Here is an 18650-nt window from a genome sequence, read left to right as displayed (position 1 = left end):
GCTTAAATAACTGTGAATGTGTTTTATTTGCACATCATGTATTACACATTAAATGGCGCAGACAGTCACCACACTATATGAAAAATTCAATGTTTTACTAAGTTCAAAGTTTAGACTCAAATTAAATATGTTTTCAATAAGATACTGAAAAAAAATCTGTTAGTGAAAAGTTTTTTTTTCTTAACTTTCTGCAATGCCAAATCTATCTCCAATTATAGAATCACCCATATATATATATAAAAAAATTGTTTTTATGAAAATGAAAAGCAATGTTCAGATCTTTTAAACTGGTTTTATAGTTTGGAAAAAAAGAATATCTGCAGGACATTAAAATAATGCATTTGACATGATTCTGCGGTGGAGCTCAAGCTTCTGGAAGGTATCAGAGGGAACCGTTCAGGTGTGTTTAGGGTTAGAGCTTAACTCTGCAGGACAGTGGCCCTCCAGGAACAGGTTTGGATACCCTTGACATAGAAGAACCTTTTTGGTTTCTTAGAAGAAACTTTTTTTTTTCTTAGTGTAAAGAACATTTTAAGAATCTAAAGAACCTGTTTTTTTAATATACACTCTTAAAAATAAAGGTTCCAAAAAGCGGTTTTCACAGCAATGCCGAAGAACAATTTTTGGTTCCCAAAAGAACCTTTCAGTGAACAGTTCTTAAAAGAACCATTTTATTTTTCTTGGTCTGAAGAACATTTGAATCATCTGAAGAACCGTTTTCCACTATAAAGGATCTTTTGTGGAATGGAAAGGTTCCATGGATGTTAAAGGTTCTTCACAGAACCATCAATGCAAATGAAGAATCTTTATTTTTAAGAATGAAGTTTTGTTGTGTTAAAACAAGGATCCAAAGTCCTCAGTTATATGTTGTTTTAACGATTGGCGTGTTTGCTTGAGTTCAAAAACAAATTCAATTGATTCCACTTTGCCCCCTCTGGCCGTTCTGAAGGTGTTATGATGTTTTGAAGCCTGGTACATTTTTAAAACACTTATGTTATTAAAATTAATATCACTGAAGATATTTATTGCCTAAAATATGCATAATCAGCAGCAGGACACTTTCAGATTCACATCACCAACTGTCAATCACATCAAGCAGAAGGAAGAGTCTTGACCAGTCTTGACAACAGGATTATAAACTAAATCAAACTTGTTCACTCTTAGGTCACACACATTGGTGTCGTGCTCCTGTCATTGAGGCTGGTGGTCATGACAGTGGGCTATTCCATCCCCATTCGCATTGAGGCTTTTGGTGAGTGCGAACCGCTGTTCGTGGACCGCCAGGCCGCCCAAAAGAACCTTTCAGTGAACAGTTCTTAAAAGAACCATTTTATTTTTCTTGGTCTGAAGAACATTTGAATCATCTGAAGAACCGTTTTCCACTATAAAGGATCTTTTGTGGAATGGAAAGGTTCCATGGATGTTAAAGTTTCTTCACAGAACCATCAATGCAAATGAAGAATCTTTATTTTTAAGAATTAAGTTTTGTTGTGTTAAAACAAGGATCCAAAGTCCTCAGTTATATGTTGTTTTAACGATTGGCGTGTTTGCTTGAGTTCAAAAACAAATTCAATTGATTCCACTTTGCCCCCTCTGGCCGTTCTGAAAGTGTTATGATGTTTTGAAGCCTGGTACATTTTTAAAACACTTATGTTATTAAAATTAATATCACTGAAGATATTTATTGCCTAAAATATGCATAATCAGCAGCAGTTCACTTTCAGATTCACATCACCAACTGTCAATCACATCAAGCAGAAGGAAGAGTCTTGACAACAGGATTATAAACTAAATCAAACTTGTTCACTCTTAGGTCACACACGTTGGTGTCGTGCTCCTGTCATTGAGGCTGGTGGTCATGACAGTGGGCTATTCCATCCCCATTCGCATTGAGGCTTTTGGTGAGTGCGAACTGCTGTTCGTGGACCGCCAGGCCATACGTCACAATCGCTCGCCACACATATGCGTGCTGGTCGGGACGGGGCTTCTCACTCTGGGTGGGGTTCTGATGGCAGGTGGAATCCTGATGTCTAACTTCTCCACAACTCCCACAAAACAGGAAGACTCCAAAGGAGAACGAAAGGGGGGAACCAGAGTCCCGAGTGCAATGAGAAGCCCAGCAGACCCTGTAGTGAAGCCTCCCAGCCCGGTCTCTAGTGACGGAGGACTATCTCCTCTCGCTAGGGACAATAAAGTTCAGCAGTGCTCGTAAAAGAGGTGTGTGACAATGCCCGTTCAAGAGTGCTGTCAATGTGATCAACAAAAGCTCCTTGTTTATTTCAATTATAATATTTTTAAGAATTAAGTTTTGTTGTGTTAAAACAAGGATCCAAAGTCCTCAGTTATATGTTGTTTTAACGATTGGCGTGTTTGCTTGAGTTCAAAAACAAATTCAATTGATTCCACTTTGCCCCCTCTGGCCGTTCTGAAAGTGTTATGATGTTTTGAAGCCTGGTACATTTTTAAAACACTTATGTTATTAAAATTAATATCACTGAAGATATTTATTGCCTAAAATATGCATAATCAGCAGCAGTTCACTTTCAGATTCACATCACCAACTGTCAATCACATCAAGCAGAAGGAAGAGTCTTGACAACAGGATTATAAACTAAATCAAACTTGTTCACTCTTAGGTCACACACATTGGTGTCGTGCTCCTGTCATTGAGGCTGGTGGTCATGACAGTGGGCTATTCCATCCCCATTCGCATTGAGGCTTTTGGTGAGTGCGAACCGCTGTTCGTGGACCGCCAGGCCGTACGTCACAATCGCTCGCCACACATATGCGTGCTGGTCGGGACGGGGCTTCTCACTCTGGGTGGGGTTCTGATGGCAGGTGGAATCCTGATGTCTAACTTCTCCACAACTACCATAAAACAGGAAGACTCCAAAGGAGACCGAAAGGGGGGAACCAGAGTCCCGAGTGCAATGAGAAGCCCAGCAGACCCTGTAGTGAAGCCTCCCAGCCCGGTCTCTAGTGACGGAGGACTATCTCCTCTCGCTAGGGACAATAAAGTTCAGCAGTGCTCGTAAAAGAGGTGTGTGACAATGCCCGTTCAAGAGTGCTGTCAATGTGATCAACAAAAGCTCCTTGTTTATTTCAATTATAAATTTGGGAGTGTCTTATTTGTGTTTGATAATTATGTGCTACGAGAATTAAATGGACAAGTACTTGTGCCATCTGTTGTCCAGCACTTGTATAATTATTGTCAAAATAGGTTTTGTATTTTTGTATGTTACAGTATTGATCAAATGAACAGCCACCAAGTGGTTGAAAGGCAGCAAAAGAAAGTTCTGAATAATTTGGGGTCAGTAAGTGTTTTTTTTTTTAAAGAAATTAATACTTCTATTTAGCAAGGATGATTTCAATTGACAGTAAAGTCTTTTACATTCTTAGCATTCTATTCATCAACGTATCACGGTGTCCATGAAAATATGAAGCAGCACAACTGTTTTCAAAAAACAGTTATATAAATGTTTTTTTGAGCAGCAAATCAGCATATTAGAATAATTTCTGAAGGATCATGTTACACTGAAGACTGAAGTAATGATGCTGAAAATTCAGCTTTGCATCACAGGAATAAATTACAATTGAAGATATATTAAAATGGAAAACAGTTATTTTCAATTGCAATAATATTTCACAGTATTTGTTTTTACTGTATATTTGATTAAATAAATGCAGTCTTTGCATAAAAGTAATAAAAGTCTTCTAAAAAATATTACCAAACATAAAATATAATATATTAAAAGTAATAAAAATATAAATATTTAAAGCATCTTCTGTGCCCAGTCTGCATCTTCTAAAGTGTAAAGATGATTTCAGAAAGAAAATACCAATTACAATTCAGGTAGTAAATATGCAATTACAAAACTCAATTGGAATTCAGAATGCTGAAGGTTCTAAACACAAGTTTGAATGGAGTCTGATGCTAAGTTGTTCAGGTTGACTTAATTCAGGAAGAGGTTTAAAATTGAGCATTATTAGTTTAGAACAAACCCTGTAGAGGATGTCTGTGCAATATCAATACAGCACTGCCTTGCAAACACTAGAAATGCCAGTCATAATAATATACACAATCTGGCACAAACCTACTCTCACTGTCTCTATTTCTGGATCCCTGATATCTTTTTAATCAGATATTCTGCTCTTATGCATAACAAATCAGGTAATAGTTTTGTTCTCACTGCATTTTTGCTCGTTACTCTTTCATGAGCTGCAGTTGTGTGAAAGTCTAAATGGGATTTATTGTGCACAACACCGTAATTGCCTAGTCTCATTGTCTCATTATGTTAATGTATATTAATGCTCTTCTCTAAACAAGCCCAATAAATAAATGTCAGCATACTCAATCCACTTGACATTTTGTGTATTATTATTATTATAGTTTTTTTTTCTGAATGATCATGTTCATTGACACCTTTTCATTCATTGATGATGTGAATGAAAGAAAACCACACTCAGAAGGGTGTGATCTTGTAACAGCGGTCTCTTTTCATATTGTCTGTCAGTAGGCAGTTTGAGTGACTGTAAATAGATGCAGGAAACAGCGATGACTCTTCCCAGCCCTGTTCCCTGCTTCCACTAAACCTCTTTCTCTCTCTCACGAGGGCTTGCTGTGAGTCACCTTCCCTCATATAACAGTCATAGCTCACAGTACGTGGGCTGTTAACAATCAATTAACCAGCGCTCCACACGTAGAGCCATCATCAAGAATCATTCACTCCTCTGCGGCTACATGTATTCAGAAAAAAAGAGTGAGATGGGAAGAAATGTTGTTTGTCTTCAGCTTTAGGTCATGTGCTTGATGCCTGTAATGTGTTGGCAGGTTGTTAACATGTTTGTTTAGAAAAGCCACACCAGATGAACACTACAGCGTGTTGAAGTGTGCCTGAGTGTGCTGAAAATATGCCCTAGCACTCAGGATGACCTACCTATATCCATCGTTTTAATGTTGGGGATAGGGTTTAGTGGTACAGGTGTGGGTTAGTCGCTATATCAATGGTGGCAGAACATCCTGAATGTTTTTTTTTGTGCGTAATGTACTAACATTTTCATAACATATTTGCAATGCTAGTACTTTTTTCTCCCTGAAGAGATATTTACATTAGATATGACAAACCATGAACATCATGACACATGGTCATGTGGCAGTCAAGAACCAATGAGGTTTGACATTAAAGGAATCATTCACCCAAAAAGGTGAACTATCTTGGAAAAAGGCCATCCAAGATGTAGATGAGTTTCTTTCAGAAATGTAACATTACATCACTTGCTCACCAATGGATCCTCTGCAGTGAATGGGTGCCGTCAGAATGAGAGTCCAAACAGCTGATAAAAATATCACAATACTCCACAAGTAATCCACATGACTCAAGTCCATCAGTTAACGTCTTGTGAAGCAAAATGATGAATGAAGTGAAAAGACACCAACATTTATTCAGCATTTATATGTTTTGACTTGTAAACAGTGCTTTTGTGTATTATTATTATATTTTTTTTTTCTGAATGATCATGTTCATTGACACCTTTTCATTCATTGATGATGTGAATGAAAGAAAACCACACTCAGAAGGGTGTGATCTTGTAACAGCGGTCTCTTTTCATATTGTCTGTCAGTAGGCAGTTTGAGTGACTGTAAATAGATGCAGGAAACAGCGATGACTCTTCCCAGCCCTGTTCCCTGCTTCCACTAAACCTCTTTCTCTCTCTCACGAGGGCTTGCTGTGAGTCACCTTCCCTCATATAACAGTCATAGCTCACAGTACGTGGGCTGTTAACAATCAATTAACCAGCGCTCCACACGTAGAGCCATCATCAAGAATCATTCACTCCTCTGCGGCTACATGTATTCAGAAAAAAAGAGTGAGATGGGAAGAAATGTTGTTTGTCTTCAGCTTTAGGTCATGTGCTTGATGCCTGTAATGTGTTGGCAGGTTGTTAACATGTTTGTTTAGAAAAGCCACACCAGATGAACACTACAGCGTGTTGAAGTGTGCCTGAGTGTGCTGAAAATATGCCCTAGCACTCAGGATGACCTACCTATATCCATCGTTTTAATGTTGGGGATAGGGTTTAGTGGTACAGGTGTGGGTTAGTCGCTATATCAATGGTGGCAGAACATCCTGAATGTTTTTTTTTGTGCGTAATGTACTAACATTTTCATAACATATTTGCAATGCTAGTACTTTTTTCTCCCTGAAGAGATATTTACATTAGATATGACAAACCATGAACATCATGACACATGGTCATGTGGCAGTCAAGAACCAATGAGGTTTGACATTAAAGGAATCATTCACCCAAAAAGGTGAACTATCTTGGAAAAAGGCCATCCAAGATGTAGATGAGTTTCTTTCAGAAATGTAACATTACATCACTTGCTCACCAATGGATCCTCTGCAGTGAATGGGTGCCGTCAGAATGAGAGTCCAAACAGCTGATAAAAATATCACAATACTCCACAAGTAATCCACATGACTCAAGTCCATCAGTTAACGTCTTGTGAAGCAAAATGATGAATGAAGTGAAAAGACACCAACATTTATTCAGCATTTATATGTTTTGACTTGTAAACAGTGCTTGATCTGTGCATATTTCTCTCCTGATTCAGACAAGATGACTTTTTAACTGGAAAAAGCAATATTATGGATAGCCGATTCATATTTTAGCCAAAAGCAATGATTTGAAGACAAAAACATCTTAATGGATTTGTTTATTACAAACACGCAGCTTTTCACTTCACAAGATGTTAATTGATGGACTGGGAGTAATATGGATTACCATTGACTTCCGAAGTGTGAAAAAAAATGCTATGGCTACCAGCAACTGTTTGGATGCCAACATTCTTCAAAATATCTTCTTTTGTGTTCAACAGAAGAAAGAAACTCATATGGGTTTGGAACAACTTGAGGGTAAGTAAATGATGACAGAATGTTCCTTTTTAGGTGAACAATCCCTTTAAGAGCACTGAGAAATGGCATTTTTCAGACCTGGAACAGTCCTGTGCACTACCTGTGATGCACACGCACTGACCAAGTGACCAAGAATGCAAGTGTGGGTATTGGGGAAGGCCCATACTTTGGACTTCAATTGAGGTTTGTGTTTTGGGTCCCATTGACTTTAGCTGAAACATTCTTCTTTGTGTGTGTGTGTGCACGCGCATGTGTGTCCTGCAGAAGGAAGAAAACCATGCAAGTTTGGAATGACATGAGGGTCAGTAAACAACAACAGAATGTTGATTTAGGTCATCCTGAGCAGGTAGGTCAGTTTTTCAGTACATCCGTCACTCAGGTGCCTTATTACATGTCACTGACCGACAACTCACTGTATGTGAGTTTGAGTATCTAAGCTCAGACTGCATGGAGTAGAGAGACAGACGGATACATGGAGGGTCTGTGACACCAGAGAGGTCTGTTCGCTGTGTGGTGGGGGTTTGGAGAAATGAGACGAAACTGACATGCTCCATTGACTGAGCAGTGGAAAATTACTCGCTGCTCTGAGAAACTGCACACAGCAGAAATTCATTGAACCTATGAACTCTTGCCACTGGTGAGAGATGCTGATACGCTCAAGGTTTCAAACCACAATTAAGAGCTTATTGCTGTTTACCCATGAAAGACTCTAAAATGCAACATTATTAATACTTTATTTATTTTTTTAAGAATGTGAGATAATTGAGGTCTCTGACACCTATTATCCAATAAGTATAACGATTAACTGATGCAATAGCATGTAACATTAACAGATACAGTGTTATACTCCATTCTTAAAGTATTTTTACATTTTTATTTGTTTAATATAGAAAATTGTGAACAAGTGTTCTTATTTTCTGCTGATTTGTGACTGTCTTTAGTAATTGTGCAAACAGTAATTTGCAGAATACCAACTTTGGGCACACTTGACAGAAATGTATTATTATTATTATTATTATTATTATTATTCATTTATTTTGTTTTTATTTATTTATTTTAATTGGTGGTTACCAGATAGTGAGGTAAAACAGTTAATAAATGTGAACCAGGGTTTTTATAGTTAACTAAAATGAAAACTTAAATAAATAAACAAACTAACTAACTAATGGTTAAGGTTTAACATTTTTCACTTTAACTGTTTAACTTAAATGTATTAAAATAACAACAACTATATATATATATATATATATATATACATATAAAAAATATATATATAATAAAAATGACAAAACAGAACAAAATTAACTGAAAAAAAAAAATCAAATATTAATAAATTGATTATTAAACAATTGATTATTGATTATTAAACAATTGATTATTATTTTTATTTATTTAGGTTTAAATCCTAGTATTCTAGGATGTACCTCATGTTAAAAGCAAAGGGCCTCATGTTATCTCAGTCCATGACAGATTTAATGTTATGCAACGTTTAATTCTCCCTGCTCATCAAACACAGGCAGAGAGTAATTATATATGGTGATGGACAGACAGACGAGATGAAACGTATGCTTTCCTAATGTCACCCTCCATATTCCATATCATTATCATAATGCACGCCATAAGGATGGACATGTCTTGGGGTCGGACTGGACTAGATGTAGACGCGGTCATTCAGATTGATTGATTGATTGTGATACTGCCATGTTATTTTATAAACTTTAGAGATTTTTTGATTAGAATGTTTTATTAGTTGTTGTTGTTGTTTTTGGTCACTACAACATTCCCATATTTAGTCATAATACATAGTCTATGTGTTCAAATATTTGACTGGTAGTGTATCTGTTGTTTTTTTTTTTCCATTAGCTGCTGCTGTGTTGCACAAAATAGTCTCTTTTGGTTTAATTATAATTTATTTATATTATATATAATTTATCATATGTCACATCACGGGTGATCACAGCACACTGTGGCCTGCAGAAGCCACTGACTCAAATGAGGGACTTAATCCTCATCAAACACAGGCAGAGAGTGATTATACATGGAGCAGGACAGACAGACGAGATGAAACGTATGCTTTCCTAATGTCACCCTCCATATTCCATATCATTATCATAATGCACGCCATAAGGATGGACATGTCTTGGGGTCGGACTGGACTAGATGTAGACGCGGTCATTCAGATTGATTGATTGATTGTGATACTGCCATGTTATTTTATAAACTTTAGAGATTTTTTTGATTAGAATGTTTTATTAGTTGTTGTTGTTGTTTTTGGTCACTACAACATTCCCATATTTAGTCATAATACATAGTCTATGTGTTCAAATATTTGACTGGTAGTGTATCTGTTGTTTTTTTTTTTTCCATTAGCTGCTGCTGTGTTGCACAAAATAGTCTCTTTTGGTTTAATTATAATTTATTTATATTATATATAATTTATCATATGTCACATCACGGGTGATCACAGCACACTGTGGCCTGCAGAAGCCACTGACTCAAATGAGGGACTTAATCACCTGTCAGCTCGCCTATGGGATGTCCCCACTTTTCACAAATGTAAACGTGTGTGTGTGTTTGTAGGCTATGTATAATTCTGCTTCTGCAGGCCACAGTGTGCTGTGATCACCCGTGATGTGACATAAAGACACACACTAACTAGACACGTTCTGGCAAGCAATCACTAGAGCTAATTCAATGTTATGCAACGATGAATGAAAATCTGACTTCACGATAAGAGCCCTGCCATCCACTGTCACCGCAAAGATACGGAAAGTGTTTTTCTGCTTTTATTTTCTGACAGCCGCATTTGTGTCATTGCGGGCCATATTCAAATCTCGCCTGTCGAGAAATTAAAAAAAGTTTTATTGCAGCAAGTTCAGTATATTTGAAAGCCCCATTATAAGATTTCACAGTCTCGCAGCCTCGTTCCTATTTGCCACCGTTGCAGTTTGTCAAACATAAAATGTTAATTGGATTGCTAAGTGAGAAATATCGCATCCAATAGAATCCACCTCCAGTCAAAATATTGGCAAAAAGCAATATTTCAAATGAGATTTTAATTTGGATAATCTTTTGAACTTTAATAGAGCCCGAGCCAGTGGGCATATTGAGATTACCACATCATTATTAAACAAAAGTGACACAAAACCATCAATTCTCAGTCTGTGACAGATAGACGCTTTCCACTGCACAAATAATATTAGTTCTGCCTACTGACGCCAGCTCTTATCTGCCTCTGGTTTATTGGGTTCACGCTGCTGTCAGGTGCTGAGAGATTTGACAGAAATGTTTGCATATATGAATAGCGGCACACACGTAGACCTATATGTTGGCAGATCCTTGGAGGAAGCCCGAGGCACGGCGAATGAGACAAGTCCAGATAGGCGGTTTAATGAAATTCTCCCTGCTCATCAAACACAGGCAGAGAGTGATTATACATGGAGCAAATGAACGAGCTGAAAAAGCCTTACAGAAATCACATTTGACTAATTCACAATTTCTGTCTATATAGGCACAATTCAGACCATACAAATGTGACTCCGCTCCGTCCATTCATATAAAAGCAAGGTGAAGAACATACAATTAGCCTACACAGGAGGAGAATTTCAAGGGCACCAGGTTGCATAGCAACTTCATCCATTCAGTCCATCCGAGTGTCAAATCCTGCTTTCCATGAGCCGTTTCAGATGATGTTATTATCTATTAACAGCTTGGACACAAGTGGCAAAATGCTCCACTTTCAGGAACCCAATAAGCAATTCTTAGTTTATTTTTACAACGGGGTGATGTAATGCTTTTCCTCACAGTATATCCAGATGATTCGGGGACTTTTTTATGTTATGTTATAGCGCCACCCTGTGGTGCAGTAATACTCTTTTATGTAAGTTTCTCCAACAAATGACATCATGTGTTTACATTGTAGGTTTAGGTGACATCAGAGAGGAGTGAAAGGTGGGTGAAGGAAGAAAAAATGGAGCAAGAGCAAAAAAAAAGGAAAAAAACCCAGAGAGATAATGGGAAGCTGTCTGAGTGAATGTGAAAGCCTAACATATGAAAATCAAAACAGTCATATAAGAGAATTATGAGTAACAAATTCAGGTCAGGTTAAAAATTACGCGCTGGAATTTTATTTTAAAAATCGACACCAATATTTACTCCAATACCTCTTACAAAACCCACCCAAGACAGCCATTATACCGTCCTTAGATTGTACATCTAAATAAATTAAATATGATATTACCATAGTACCATGTCCCATACTTTATTTATAAACATTCAATTGTAATAACGCTCAGGCTCAGTGAGTCTGTGATTTCCTATTTCAGAAAGGGCTCCCAAAAGCCATATCCTATAATGTCCTGCAAAATCAGAAGCTGAAACATTCTCTAAAATACTACCACAAACAATTGCCTGAACCAGCACAATGTCCTACAATGATTCTCTCGATTCTTGTGGCTATATTGCGCCCCCTTGTGTTGGAGACCTACACTGTTCTGAGATTTACAGGAGAGTTTATTGTAGAAATGTGGTCTGTTCTTCATTTGTTCTTATTTTTGAGTTGTCAAAAGCTAATTGTCAGTAGTTAGGTTGCCTGTTGCATATCAATCTTTTAATATACATCACTAACAAAAAAAAATTATAATAATAAATTCAATTATTTCCCCCATACAGAAGTGAAAAGGCACGGAAGAGTCCATATAAAAACCATATAAAAGAAAAATGCTTTTTTGTTTTATTATATAATAAAAAAATATTTGAAGGATTCGAAAATCTTAGTCTTGTATCAGAAAATATTTACTCGTATTTTTTATTCATTTTTGTATTATTATTAAACACTGTTCTTGTTTTCATGGAAAGGATTTGAGTTCATTAAGGATAAACTATTATAAAAATTGGATATATACTGAATCATACTGACAACGCTAGTGATTTTAAACAGGACAGGCTACCAGTATTATGTTCTTAAACACTAATCCATCACAAATAGTGTGAATTTATTTGTTAGATATCTTTATCTAGCACAAGAGGATTTTCAGAAAAATTCCTTTAATCTAAAACCCACTCTGAGACTTTCACAGGTTCACTCAAATTTTCTTTATACTAATATTTGTGTGAAGCACGTGGTGGTACATGTTGAAATATCACCTTAATATTGCACCTCAGCACCCCGAAGAACATCAGCCAAGACTTTTGTTGTTTTGCGTATATTAAAACCACACTCTTATGTTATAAAGCAAACAACACTTTATATAGAAAATCTATTAAAATGTCAAGAAAAAGATATACAAATTTAGTCGTTTGTTTCCATTTGTAAGATGTGTCAGAAAACTAACTGCCTTGAAGACAGGTTCTTCGAGGGCATAAAAAAATAAATGACTGAAGGATTTTAAACAGAACTCTGGAAGACTCCCTAGGGTAATGTACCCAGATGCAAATTCCAATTCAACTTCAAGATTTCGTCTGTCATCACCTCTCCTGCATACAGAAGTACACACACATGCACACACAAAGGCTGTGATAGTAAAAGCTGCTTTTAGTCCTGTTTCTTGCTGTGTGCAGCGCTGCGAGTGCTGGGATCTTGAGGGCTGAAGTCAGCACAGAAGCCGTTAGTTGAAGAGGGTGATGTGGATTCTCTGGAGGGTTGAGGGATCGGCTCATGGAGACAGTGGTACTGCTCCACAAAATCAGGACAATTCTCCAGAAACCGGCAAAACTCATCTGCCACAAACACACAGCATGTTTACAAAGCAACAAATACCAAAGATATGAGAGAATTAACATTACTACAACTTGATGCAAACTCATAGTAATCAGGTATCTATTTACTACATTATTTTTTCTAAATAAATAAATAGAAATTGTATGGGGGGGGCACATATTCCTTCCTCTGACATTTTTTCCCTGCATTCTCAATCCACTCTTTAGAATTAAAAAAAAATTGTATTTAATTGTATTAATTTAATTTAATTGTACTCTCAAATAACAATATTAAAGGGGTCATAAGATGCGATTAAAATTTTTCCTTTCTCTTTGAAGTGTTACAAGCTCTTGGTGCATAAAGAAGATCTGTAAAGTTGCAAAGACTAAACTCTCAAATCCAAAGAGATATTCTTTATAAAAGTTAAGAGTCAGCCACACCTACCTATAACGGCTCGTTCTAACACGCCCCCACATGTCTACGTCACAATGTGGGAAGATTTGCATAACGCCGCCCAAATGTTCACGCAAAGAAAGAAGGCGTAACTTTTATTCTCGCTGTAGTATTGTTGCCGCCGCCACCGCCATGTCGTGAAAACACTGTGTGATTCGTTGTGAAAGCAAAACTACTTTGTTTGGCCTTCCAAAAGAGTTTTTATATTTAAAGTGAGTTTTTTGGGCAGTGTAGAGTAGGGCTTGTTGTTTGTCATTTCTCCAATCACAATGCAGACATGGTTTTATGTTTACGCGATACGCAACGCAACGCGTAAAAAGACAGTACAAGTCATTATAATCCATAATTATGTCCCCACTGGATGCAACAAATGCCTCGTTTATAATGGGTTTTAATGTTTTTGTCTCGTCGCTCCGGCCTGACAGGGCATCACAGTATGGTGAGGGGAGTAACATTTCCGTCTCACGCTTGAGGTATTCGGCCAATCATAATGCACTGGATAGCTGGCCAATCACAGCACACCTCGCTTTTCAGACCGATGAGCTTTGTAAAAATCGACGCGTTTCAGAAAGGCGGGGCATAGAGGAGAAACAATAATGTACAGTATGTGGAAAATAATGTGTTTTTTAACCTTAAACCGCATAAATACATTTCATTACACCAAATACACTAAATAAAGTTATTTTTAGTAGCATCATATGACCCCTTTAAAGAAATGACAGTTGTAACTTCAGTGTACTTAAAAAGTATACTTTCATGACTGTTTCTTAACAGAGATAAAAGCCATTTAAAAATCATTTTTAAAGTCAAATTAAAAGCTTTACTTTAAATAATTTCTTTTAAAATAATATTTTGCCATGCTTTTAAAGAAGTACACTTATTTTGATGTGTTGACAAACATACTAATGCACATGTAAAGCACTTGATTATAACTCTACAACTGTAGCTGGTTATTCGATATTACATTCAGAGGTAATACATTTCAAATATAATTGCAAATTAATTATTACAAATATGTAAATATATTTAAAATACATGACATACTAGTTTTAACAGAAATTATATTAAAGTATATTTTAATGCTTGTCATTACATTGGGCAGTACACTTTAACCATATTTCAAAAGACAAGAGAATTAATCATGAACTTACAAATATGTTCTTATTTACGGCCCAAAAAAAAAAAAGCACTCTAAGTTCAGCTATCTGAACTTAATATAAAATTTAAACTATAATCCATTTTCATTTATTTTATGTTGTTTAACATTGTTTCACAATGTTATTTTACTCAAAATTAATGTGTAAATTACATTATATGTTGTCTTAATCAGGGAATTTCATTCCAATTCATTCTAATTTAATTATTATAAAGCACTAAGCTCCATAAAGCTGTGGTTTACAGTGATTTCAGAACAGCTAAAGGGAGTTATTAGGCACAAAGGCAAGTGTTTTACAACTATTTCAAATGGGGCTTAGCTAATTATAAAGGACCAGAATGATTCATTAAATAACGTTTTAATTTTGGTTTATGTGACCACAAACAATGTGGAAGTGAAGGCGATCTCAACAGAGCACAAGGTTTATAGAGGTTTCATAGTCTCAGAGGTTTTAATTTCCTTGTTGATATTTTGGGTTTATTATAATGCCAGCACATCTAACAGCTAAATCACATTCAACATGTAAACCAATGTAAATGGACCTACCAAATGTGATCTTTCCTTTGTCTTGACAATCTATGGCCCTGAAGAGATCGCAAACAACAAAATCTCCAATTCCCAGAGCGGTTTTCAGAACGACGGCCAACTCATCTTCTACAACTGCTCCATCCTCCTGTGCTTCAAACATCTGGACAGAAGACAATATTTCAAACGAACATCCATCTTTCATTACCATCAAGACCTAAAAAACTCTATGTCTAAATAAATATTAAGAACTATAATCTATTAATCATAATATAGCATACAATGAATGTGTGAGATTCTGACTCATATAAACTCAAGTTTGTCTATATGAAACAATGAGAGCTTGTAGAAACCCAACTCACCCTGAAGGCCAGTTTAATGGTCTCCAGATATCTGAAAGGTCTACAAACCACAGACAGGGCGATGACATACTCTCTCACATCCATCTTCCCGTGCTGGAAACAATTCAGTCAGATGTCATCACAATCAGACAGACATGATAGAAACACAACTGATTACAACTGATGTGTTTGAAAGGCAAAGTTAATCTGTTTTCTGAAGGTCTACAAACCACAGACAGGGCGATGACATACTCTCTCACATCCATCTTCCCGTGCTGGAAACAATTCAGTCAGATGTCATCACAATCAGACAGACATGATAGAAACACATAACTGATTACAACTGATGTGTTTGAAAGGCAAAGTTAATCTGTTTTCTCCTCAGTCATGCTTTAATAAAGATACGTTGAGAAATGTTTAACCTCCTCAAAAAGTGAGAAAATGTCCTGGACTGCTTCTGTCAAGGGTTGGTTGAGGTACAGAGAAAATCCCTCCACGTCCAGTCTGCTTCCACACAGCTTACGGACCCTAGAGGCTTCCTCGTGCAGGACTTCATCAGTGACCCCCGTCTTTAGGCTGACAGACAACACAAAATAAAATCCACCATTATTTTCCAAATGTACAAATGGCTGGTGAAAATATTAAAATATACTAATTTGGCAGTCAAGAATACTTGTGTGAGTTCTCAAAAATCCTTGTGTTGTCTAATGAACTGTAACAATGTAATCTCTTTGAAAGTATTGAGTACACTTGCATTTCTTGCAAGAGGTTTCCAAAAAGACATTTCTCTAGAAACTCTAGTGAATTGTTATTTTGAGAGATGAAGGTTGTACAATGAGCTACTGTCTTGAAAGAAGAAAGCAAACTGAATCTAAACAGCACAGGGAGAGAAGTGGACGACCCAGAATAACAAGAGGACGAGAACATCAGGGTCTCTAGTTTGAGAAACAGACCCCTGACTGGAGCTCAGCTGGCAGCCGCATTGAAGAGTACACACTAAACAGAGGTTTCATCACCAGCAGCGCAGAGACGACTCTGAGATGCTGGGCTTTTAAGACTTTTAAAGAAAAAGTCACATCTGACACTGGCAAAAAAAAAAAAAAAAAAAAAAAAAAAGAAGGGCACAAAGAACAAAGACTGGATGATACAAGACTACAAAAAGAGTATTAGAGATGGATGAATCCAAGTTTGAGACGTTGAGCTGCTGTGGGAACAGTTTGAAGAAGCATCCTACAGACCAACAACACGGGAAACACTGCAGAATACATGATAAAACTTCAGCTGAACCTCTTAACAAATTGACTGCATAAGAATGCATAACATCTGTATAGATGTCATTGTGAAGGAGTTTAAAGAGAATGGGAATAGAAATCTTTGCATATACACTATCAGTTAAATGTTTGGGGTCTGTAATGTTTTTTATTGTTATTAATTAATACATTTATTTAGCAATAATGTATTAAATTGATCAAAAGTGACAGTAAAGAAATATTACAAAAGTTTTATATTTTAAATAAATGCTTTTTTTTTTTTTACTTTCTATTCATCAAATAATCCTAAAAAAGGGCACAAAGAACAAAGACTGGATGGTACAAGACTACAAAAAGAGTATTAGAGATGGATGAATCCAAGTTTGAGATGTTGAGCTGCTGTGGGAACAGTTTGAAGAAGCATCCTACAGACCAATAATAACACGGGAAACACTGCCGATAAATATGATAAAACTTCAGCTGAACCTCTTAAACTGACCTCATAAGAATGCATAAGGTCTGTATAGATGTAAGACCATTAAGCAGTTTTCAAAATGTATAATAATAATAATAATAATAAATGTTTCTTGAGCAGCAAATCAGTATATTATACCTACTGATTTCTGAAGACTGGAGTAATGACTGCTGAAAATGTAACTTTACCATCAAAGGAATAAATAAGATAAATCCAAATAAAAGACAGTCATTTTAAATTGTAATAATATTTCACAATATTAATCACAATTAATTGATTAAAGCATGAGAAACTTCTTTCAAAAATATTTTAAAAATCTAACAGGCCCTAAACATTTGAGTATTACTGTACATATCATCACTGTAGTTTAAAGGCAAACAAGTGTCAGTTTCTTTCAAATAACATTTTTTTGTGAATCCAAACTTTTAAAGTAGTGTATGTCTCTGGTTTTATTTGCTGACTTTACTTGCATCAGATTTAAAAAAAAAAAAAAAAAAAAAAAAATGTGTAAACAATAATATTAAATAATAATAATAAAGTTAGACTTAAAATTTCAGACTGTTGTCACAATATCAAGTGTAGAACCACGTGCATTATGTTGCACTCCTTAAAAAAGGAAAAATGTTACAGATTAACTGTCAAATAATGGTTTTATTCACTGTACTTGCCAAAGCTATTTTTCCACACCTTTGATGCTGACTGAATGTTAAATATTCAGATTTTGACTTTAATCACAGAAAGCCATTTTTCAAACATTTGTTGCCTGTGTTTCTTCATCCTATTCACTAGAGGGCACCATATTCACTGCCAGAAGAACAGCATCAGTACAAACCAGCTCACTGCTGCAGCACCAGTGTAAAATCAATCCTCAGCTTCTAATCCAAAGCAAACAAAGCCCATGTTTAACTTCCTCTCGTTATGCTGGCAGGCAGAGGGCTGCGTTTGATTTTTCATCAGCGCTGCTCATACTACTGAACATAATGATTCTTTATGGTGTGGCTCTACTGAAGTATCACAGATCAATACTATGATATGTAGAGGCGAGCGGTGCTGACAGATTGATTGGCTGGATGACTGATTCACCCAAATTACCAAACCAACACCTCGTGTCCCTGAGACCTTCTAAACTGTCCTTCACTGTAATAACCTACGTAATTCAGCTGCCCAACAAAAGCTGAGAACCGATACTTTCATCCTAAAAAAAAAAAGAGAGAGATCAAGGCTGTTATTTCAAAAGACCATCCCAGCCTGCTGGTCTGCAAGACACCCACAGACTACCCAAAGCCCAAGCCACAGAGATCATCTGAAGCACACCGCACAGACAAACGGCAAGAACTCTTGACTCGGTCTAACAAGCTCTAATCTGACAGAGCGACTTAAAGCAACTTTTTTAACTTAAAGAAACCACAGGAAAACGTTCCACTGACTGTCTTCATGTTGTTCTCGTAATGAAGCCTGGTCTGATCAATGACACTCTCCAGCTCAGGACATCCTCAGATACAAAGTGTGTTATCAAAGTTGTGCTTGCAAGGTATTGGTTGTTCGTATATTGCATTTTCTGCTTTGCTTGCTTTCTCTTCTTTTTGCCCTCTATATTTTGATGCATGCGCACACATTTTAATAATTCTGTAACAGATGATGAAAAACTTATTCTCTGAATAACACATTACAGTTCAAAGGTTTGTGGTCAGTACAATTTTTTAATCTTTTTGAAAGAAGTCTCTTAAGCTCACCAAAGCTGCATTTATTTGATCAAAAATAAAAAGTAATATAATATGCATATATTAATACACAATAATTATTGTGAAATATCATTACCATTTTAAATGTTTTAT

At 36.3% G+C, this 18650-nt stretch overlaps 2 protein-coding genes across 2 annotated transcripts in view; one reads left to right on the top strand and one right to left on the bottom strand.

Annotated features, from left to right (window-relative positions):
- Window positions 1-346: 346 nt before the first annotated feature.
- On the top strand, window positions 347-2212 carry LOC107595618 (neurensin-1-like). Its single transcript, XM_016286083.1, has 2 exons — window positions 347-379; window positions 1814-2212. Exons 1-2 carry the CDS (start codon window positions 347-349, stop codon window positions 2210-2212), a joined length of 432 nt encoding a protein of 143 aa, XP_016141569.1.
- Window positions 2213-11820: 9608 nt separating this feature from the next.
- LOC107595607 (lysophosphatidylcholine acyltransferase 1) overlaps window positions 11821-18650 on the bottom strand; it is a 31894-nt gene continuing 25064 nt past the window's right edge. Inside the window, exons 11-14 of the mRNA XM_016286073.1 lie at window positions 15513-15666; window positions 15112-15204; window positions 14771-14912; window positions 11821-12635 (exon numbers count right to left, since the gene is read on the bottom strand). Of these exons, the coding sequence (XP_016141559.1) occupies window positions 12451-12635; window positions 14771-14912; window positions 15112-15204; window positions 15513-15666 (574 nt within the window). The 3' untranslated portion in view covers window positions 11821-12450. The remainder of the gene's footprint in view (window positions 12636-14770; window positions 14913-15111; window positions 15205-15512; window positions 15667-18650) is intronic.

This window comes from Sinocyclocheilus grahami, unplaced genomic scaffold (genome assembly GCF_001515645.1).
Source record: "Sinocyclocheilus grahami isolate Dianchi unplaced genomic scaffold, SAMN03320097.WGS_v1.1 scaffold205.1, whole genome shotgun sequence".
In the NCBI taxonomy this organism is placed as follows: Eukaryota; Metazoa; Chordata; class Actinopteri; order Cypriniformes; family Cyprinidae; genus Sinocyclocheilus; species Sinocyclocheilus grahami.
This window is presented reverse-complemented; position numbering and strand designations above follow the sequence as displayed.

What these genes read in the sequence shown, in the direction of transcription:
- LOC107595618 (XM_016286083.1), top strand. Translation starts at nt 347, where the DNA reads ATGATTCTGCGGTGGAGCTCAAGCTTCTGGAAG. An exon ending in GGAGCTCAAGCTTCTGGAAG is followed by an intron (nt 380 to 1,813) that starts GTATCAGAGGGA and finishes GTTCACTCTTAG; the next exon opens with GTCACACACGTTGGTGTCGT.